The 7,640-nt window shown below is 53.2% G+C and overlaps 1 protein-coding gene across 1 annotated transcript; it reads left to right on the forward strand.

The window, feature by feature from the left end:
- Window positions 1-3,487: 3,487 nt before the first annotated feature.
- On the forward strand, window positions 3,488-7,286 carry EGR1 (early growth response 1). The gene is made up of 2 exons (XM_027856569.1): window positions 3,488-4,006; window positions 4,743-7,286. The coding sequence occupies exons 1-2, from the start codon at window positions 3,724-3,726 to the stop codon at window positions 6,137-6,139; spliced, it is 1,680 nt and encodes a 559-aa protein (XP_027712370.1). The 5' UTR covers window positions 3,488-3,723; the 3' UTR covers window positions 6,140-7,286.
- The last annotated feature ends 354 nt before the right edge of the window (window positions 7,287-7,640 follow it).

Below are 7,640 nucleotides of genomic sequence, written 5' to 3' on the forward strand. Positions count from 1 at the left end.
GCCTTGAAGCCAAAGGTTCCCCACCCCTGGATTAGACTCTAGATTACATGAATGAGTTGTTATGTGCATTATTGAAGGGAATATCCACATTGATGAGATACAGCCCTTTGGAGTCATGGAGCACATTTTTTGAAGTATACTTTCAGTTAGACCATGAACTCCACAAGCAAGTGGTTCCTTATTTAGCTGGACCCTCAGTGTATGTCAGTAAATGCTTATTGTTGACGATAATGATGATGGATCTGAATTCTCAGACCAAGCAACCTCTGGGGCTTTCACAAGAACCCTAGAGAAGCATTATGGTGATATTTGCATAGCAGCTTATATGGGTAAATATATTTTCCCCAGAGTATTACAGACCTTGGAGTTTCCAGGCTTCTATTCCCCAGGCTTTTTTGATTGTTTTAACTCTGCCTTTGATTCTCACCCACTCAACCCACAAAGGAATGGGTTTCTGGGGCAATGTAGGGATTTCATGTAGATGTTACAGAGAACTTCATGCCAGCCAGGTTGTTATACCTCTTAATTCCTTAGAGAGAGCTTGAGAGAGAGAGAGAGAGAGAAACAGAGACAGAGACAGAGAGAAAATCAACTGCCTATAATGCTTAAGAGCAGACCTACCAGGGACCCAGAGGCTGGGTGGCATGGCCTTGGGAGAGTCCTGTCGTTTCACAATAATCAAATATCACAATTCATTGACCCTTCTAATTGTACATATATCACACCTGTTTTCTGAGAGGGGCAAATAGGGCAGGTGTAGTTGGGGAGGAGTAGGCATATTACTGTCTTGGGGGTGGATGGGGGGAGTTTGGGCCTGAGACCTTTTAAAATCTGGATAAATAAAAGGCTTGCAAAGTTTAAAATTACACTGAGACTTTTGAGACACGTTGCATAAAATGGGGCTTCATTCCCGGGATGATTAAAACGAAGAGAAAAAAAAAACAGGGAAGAAAATGGAGAAAATCATTTCTTTTTGCAATTTAAAGAAACCCATCCAACGACTACTTCAAATGTGATCGACAGCGAGGTGCTTGAAGACCCTGGCTCCTATCTTTTCTCTAATTTCAGTAACCCTGACGTTTGCTCCATGCTTCGGCTTTTTTTTTTTCCCATCCCCAAAAGACACTTCCGTTAGATTTACGACAATAGCTTTGTGGGGCTGGGGATGCAATACTAGGGGAATCCTGGAAATCAGCCCCCGACCCAAGATGCAGAGACTTCACTCCTCCAAGGAAACCGTTTTTCCTTCTTGGTACAAGAAAGGAAGGAGGCAGCTGAATGGACCCGTAGGGTGGAGTTAGTAGTGGTGGTGAAGTGCTGTTTTGGAGGAGGGAGGGGGCAAGGGAACTTTCCTTCTAGTTATCTTGGTCCTGAGGAGCCTAGCAGAAATTCCCTCCTCTTATTTCTTTGCCCCTATAAAAGGGAGGGCGCAGGAGTAGGGGCGGCTGGCTCAGGCTTCCAGCCCCGGCAGCAGTGGGGAGATCCCGGTGTCTGGGCTGCCTCGGCAGCGGCGGCGGATCCCCGGGGACTGCGGGGGGAGCCCGAGCTGGCGGCGCCTGCTCACTTCGCGTTCACTGCGTCGGAGTCTCCCCGAGTCTGGCCGGGTGCCGAGCAGCTAGGGGAGGAGAGGACAGAAAGCGTTGGTAGATGGCCTCTCTCGGCTCCCCCCGCCCGCCTCTCCTCCTTTCTCTGCTTCCCTTCTGGCCCCAGGAGACTGGAGTGACCGCTTCAATCCCCTACCCTCTGGACCCCTCTCACCAGAGATGGGAAGGGGGCAGCACTGAGTCGAAATGCCCTTGAAGTCTCACCGCTCCATCCCCGACCCCCCCAAATTGGGGCCACTAGACGGAGTCTCCGGGCTTCATACATCACTGGGCGGTCCCGCCCCAGCTCTCTGCAGCACTTGTTTTCCCAAACAGATCTAGACGCACCCCTCCATTCTCTCCCCCCCCCATCCTCATCCTCTTCCCCATTCCCGGGCCCGCCGCAGTGGCCAGTTTCTGGCTTGGATTATGGGGAAACCTTCCTCCACTCGGGTCCTCTCCCCCATCGCCCCAAGGCTCTGCCCTGCAGCTCCAAGGGTGGTGAAGGTGTTGGGGGGAAAGAGGGGAGTTGGCGACCCCCGGCCCGGAAAAACGGGATTCCCTTCAGCCCTACACTATTCCCCAAACGGTAACACATCTCCCTGGCTTCGAGGGAGTTGGAAAAGGAGCTTCCCAGCTTTTTCTACAGGAGGAGCTGGCGAAGTGCCAACAGCTGGCGAGGGTGGGTGGGTCTTAGAGTCCCCCAGGCTCTTACAGTTTTATGTCCCAGAGAAGCCACCTTCTAAAGGCTCCTAAAAGGTGGCTCAAGAAGGATCACTGCTCCCTACCCCCGACTCAGCTCAAAACTCAAAAGGCTAACCTAGGGGCAGTGCAGTACCTCCCGCCCCCTCCAACAGGTGCATAAAACGAGCTGACCCCACCCCTCCTGTCCCACGGGGACTAGAACTAAGAAGACTGCAAATGAGGTGGGGGCTGCAGGCAAAAAAGGAATGGAGAAGCCCCAGCCTCAGTTTCCTTTCTTTTTTGCTCCAGAAGCAGCTCTTCTCCCACGGCCTGAAACCACGGGTGTCCTTGCCCCGCCCCTCCCGGCCACGGCCTCTGCCCCCTTCGCCCAGTCTACTCCTCCCCTCCCTGCTCCGCTCCCACGGTCCCAGGAGGTGGGCGGGTAAACCCGGGGATGACGGCTGAGCTCCCAAGCCCGGGCTCGCCCTCGCCCCCGCCCCAGGGACCGGGGTTTCCCAGCCTCCCCAGCCTAGGGCAATGCAGTCCCCGTGGGGAGATCGGCCGGAGCTGCCGGCCGCAGTGCTCCGGGATTCCTGCCCCCGCCCGCCGTCCCCCTCCCCCCCTCCCCTCGCTCGGGCTCCCCTCTCTCGGTGCAGGCGGGGAGGGAGGAGAGAGGAGGAGGGAGGTAGCGAAAGCAGGGGCCCGGAAACACCAAATATGGAGCAGGAAGGATCCCCCGCCGGAACCGACCTTATTTGGGCAGTGCCTTATATGGCGCGACCCAATATGGCCCGGCTGCCCGGGGCTTCCGGCAGAGGCGGGGTGGGAGGGGGGAAGTGGGAGGAGGGAACCGAGGTCTGGGGGTTGGGGAAAACAACGCCCTGGCGGGATCCCCAGCAGGCCTGATTGAGCACCGGAGCCTCGAAGCTGGCCCCGGGAGTCCCTGGCTCAGGCTCGAGCCCCGGGATCCCCGGAGTCCAGGAGGCGAGGGAGAGCGGGGGGAGGGGAGGAGAGCGGGGAGGCCTCGCGTCACGTCGGGTCCTCCTGTCCCGCCCTGCCATATAAGGGCTTCCTGCTTCCCATATATAGCCATGTACGTCAGGAAGGGGGAGGAGCCTGACAACTCCAAACCCTTCAAATAGAGGCGGATCCGGGGGAGTTGCGAGAGATTCCAGGCAGCAGAAGTGGGGGAGCCGCCGCAGCCGTCGCCACCGCAGCAGCAGCAGCAACAGCAACAAGCCGCCGCAGCCGCCGGGACCAGCCCCAGCCTCCGCAAACAGCAGCAGCGCCACCTCCGCACTCAACAGCCTGCGGGGGCAGAGCTCGGAGGAAGCCCTCTCCAAAAAAATATTATTTTTTGCCTCCTTATCATGCTCCACTGAACCCCGCATGTGAACTGCCCAGTCCCCCGCACAAGTGCCCCTCCGGCCCTAACCCCGCGTCCGCCCCGTCCAGAATGGCTGCGGCCAAGGCAGAGATGCAGCTGATGTCCCCGCTGCAGATCTCCGATCCCTTCGGCTCATTCCCTCACTCCCCCACCATGGACAACTATCCTAAGCTGGAGGAGATGATGCTGCTGAGTTCGGGGGGGCCCCAGTTTCTTGGCGCCGCCGGCGGACCTCCTGAAGGCAGTGGTGGTGGGGGAGGTGGTGGAGGAGGCAGCAACAGCAGCAGCAGCACGGGTGGTTTCAATCCCCAAGGGGAAGCCAACGAGCAGCACTTCGAGCACCTGGCTGCAGGTAAGCAGTGGCCCAGAGCAATAGACTTCCTTCCCCTTTCCTCTTCCTCTCGGCCCCGGGTTCTTTGCTATTATTTGGGAGAAAGCACTTTCCTAGCCTTCCAAGATCAAACAAACAAAAACAAAAAGAAAAGGTCCCCATCCCATTTTCTCAGCCCCCAGGGGTTTGTGCCCAGGAGAGAGAGTTTGTCCGAGGAAGACGCTATACCACCCTATACCGCCTCTACGAGGCTAAGTATTGCCCTGGAACCGGGCATGCCCGGTGGAGGATCCCTGAGCTGTTGTTTTGGCTGGAGATGTGCTGGGGTTGCGTGGGTGGGTGGGGGTGGAGGAAGACTTGTTTTGAGGAGGAAAAATGAGCTCTTCTAGACAGGAGTCAACCCTCTGTCTCCTATAGTGAAGGGACTGTGATGCACTGAGCTGGGAATACCCTGAGGAGGGGGGAGAGGGAGGGGAGGAGGGGTCCTGGTGAGGCGGCAGGACCAGCCGGGAATCCCTTGCCTACTGTGATGCGGAACGCTGGTAACTGCAGTAGAGGGGGGATTCTCCATATTTGCGTCAGCTGTTGTTGAAATGGGCTCTGCTGCTGGAGCTCTTCCAGGAACATTGCAATCTGCTGCTATCAATTATTAACCAGCCCAGTAGTCAATGGCAGCAGCAGCAGCCAGTAGCAGCTCTTTACCTCTCCAAATAAGATCTTGCTCCAGTAACACGGATTGTTCTTTCCTCCTCACTAGACACTTTTCCTGACATCCCACTGAACACGGAGAAGGTGCTATCGGAAACAAGCTATCCTAATCAGCCCACCCGGTTGCCCCCAATTACCTACACTGGCCGATTCTCCTTGGAGCCGGCCCCCAACAGTGGCAACACACTCTGGCCAGAGCCGCTTTTCAGCCTGGTCAGTGGACTTGTGAGCATGAGTAACCCACCGGCCACCTCTTCAGCAGCCCCATCTCCAACAGCCTCCTCTGCCTCTTCCTCACAGAGTCCCCCACTGAGCTGTGCAGTGCAGTCCAGTGAGAGCAGCCCCATCTACTCGGCAGCTCCCACATTCCCCACTCCCAACCCTGAGATCTTTCCTGAGCCACAAAGCCAGGCCTTCCCTAACTCTGCAGGCTCAGCTCTCCAGTACCCACCACCTGCTTATCCCACCTCCAAGGGCAGCTTCCAGGTGCCCATAATTCCAGACTATCTGTTCCCACAGCAGCAGGGTGAGTTGGGCTTGGTCCCACCAGACCAGAAACCCTTTCCAAGTTTGGAGAGCCGAGCCCAGCCTTCCCTCACCCCGCTCTCCACCATCAAGGCTTTTGCCACACAGACTGGCTCCCAAGATCTGAAGACCCTCAACACCACCTATCAGTCTCAGCTTGTCAAGCCAAGTCGCATGCGCAAGTACCCTAACAGGCCCAGCAAGACACCCCCCCATGAGCGCCCCTACGCCTGTCCTGTGGAGTCCTGTGACAGGCGCTTTTCTCGTTCTGATGAGCTGACTCGCCATATCCGAATCCACACAGGCCAGAAGCCCTTCCAGTGCCGCATCTGCATGCGAAATTTCAGCCGAAGTGACCACCTCACCACCCACATCCGTACTCACACAGGAGAGAAGCCCTTTGCCTGTGACATCTGTGGTAGAAAGTTTGCTCGGAGTGATGAGCGAAAGAGGCACACAAAGATTCACCTTCGACAGAAAGAAAAGAAAGCAGACAAGGGTGTCTCAGCCTCTGTGGCCTCCTCCTCCCTGTCTTCATACCCATCCCCTGCTACTACCTCCTACCCATCTCCACTACCCACCTCCTATTCTTCTCCTGTGTCATCATCCTACCCCTCTCCAGCACACAGTGGCTTTCCCTCACCCTCTGTGGCAACCACGTACTCCTCTGTCACCTCTGCCTTTCCACCCCAAGGCATTACCAGCTTCCCCTCCTCAGCCGTCACCAACTCCTTCAGCGCATCAACAGCGCTTTCGGACATGACGGCCACGTTTTCCCCCAGGAAAATAAAAAAAGGAAAAAAAAAAAAAAAAAAAAAAAGCAACCAAAAACCCCCCCTACATGAGACTCAACTGGGACAGGAGGGGAAGATGGCCAGGTGGGAAAGGGAAGAGGAACTCTTATACCTTAAAGAGTTCTGACCACCCTGTTCCCCAGTCCCCAAAGTATGAGTGGGGAATATTCACCAATAACCCTTTCTACCCTGTTTCCCCTTCTCATCATCCCCTTATTACCCTTTGACTTCAGCTGCCTGAAACAAACCATGTCCAAGTTCTTCACCTTCTATTCAAAGGACTTGACCTGCATGGATTTTGGATATATCATTTCAGTTTCATTTCCATCATTGCCCTCCCCATCCCTCCCTTTGATGCTAGAAAATTGAGTTGGTAAGATGGGGAAACTGAGCTTTGAAGCTCAGTCCCTTTCCTTTTTGCCCCTGTACAGTGTCCGTGCCATGGATTTTGTTTTTCTTGGGGTACTCTCGATGTGAAGACAATTTGCATATTCATATTGTAATTATTTGGAGTTAAATGGGCCTCATTTTGTTTAAGGGGAAAAAAGGCAAAGAAAAAAGTTGAGCAACAGTAGTTTTTTTTTTTTGTGAGATGCTGTGATGATGAGTTTGAAGCTTCTTTTTGAAACAGCAATTTTTAGGTATTAATCAGCATGTGTCAGAGTGATGTTCCGTTTACTTTGTAAATATCAAACCAACTTGTACTCTCACATGTGGCAAAAAAAAAAAGTTTTTTTTTTTCCTTTGGAGGTTCCCCCCCTTATTCTGTTTTCAAAGTTTCATGTCTTGGTGCCTTTTTGTGTGAATGCCTCGCTGACGCCTTGACACGTACAGTTGTGTAGGAATGAGTATTATACCCACCTCTGGCCTTAATGAGGTGGGGAGGCAGGGAAAGATGATTCCAGGGAGGCTTTGGGAGCAAGAATGGGGAAAGAGGGCTGAGCTCCGCTTTCATTTCTCTGGAATGTAAGCAGCAAAAATACAAAAACTAAACTAAATCTGAACTCTCAAAAGTCTATTTTTGTAACTGAAAATGTAAATTTATAAATATTATTCAGGAGTTGGAATGTTGTAGTTTACCTACTGAGTAGGCAGCGGATTTTTTGTATGTTATGAACATGCAGTTCATTATTTTGTGGTTTTATTTTTACTTTGTAATTGTGTTTGCTTAAACAAAGTGACTGTTTGGCTTATAAAACACATTGAATGCGCTTTACTGCCAATGGGATATGTGGTGTAATATCCTTCAGAAAATTAAAAAGAAAATAAAGAACTGTGGTTGGATGTATTTTTCCCACGAGGAGGAGAGAATCTAAACAAATGGTTCTAGTTGAGAGAGACTGGGGATTTCCCGAAGGCCCTAGGGGTGGGGGGAGAGGGGAGAGAAGGATTACAATTTGTCTAGTTTATTCTGGCTTAGTCTACACTATGACAAAGGCGAAGTCCTTTGGGACTTGGAGACAGTGGTTCTTTCGAGCTTTAGCTGGATCCCAGCCTTGCTGCCAATCTCTGGGGAAAGCTCCCAGCACTCTTCCATGTGACTCCTGCCAAAAGTGGGGGGAGGGGATGTATCACTGGTAGAGTGTGAGGATGCTGTCCCTGAGGATCCAATGGGCCAGGTTTGTTGA

This window comes from Vombatus ursinus, unplaced genomic scaffold, assembly GCF_900497805.2.
Source record: "Vombatus ursinus unplaced genomic scaffold, bare-nosed wombat genome assembly UNPS02011572.1, whole genome shotgun sequence".
NCBI lineage: Eukaryota > Metazoa > Chordata > Mammalia > Diprotodontia > Vombatidae > Vombatus > Vombatus ursinus.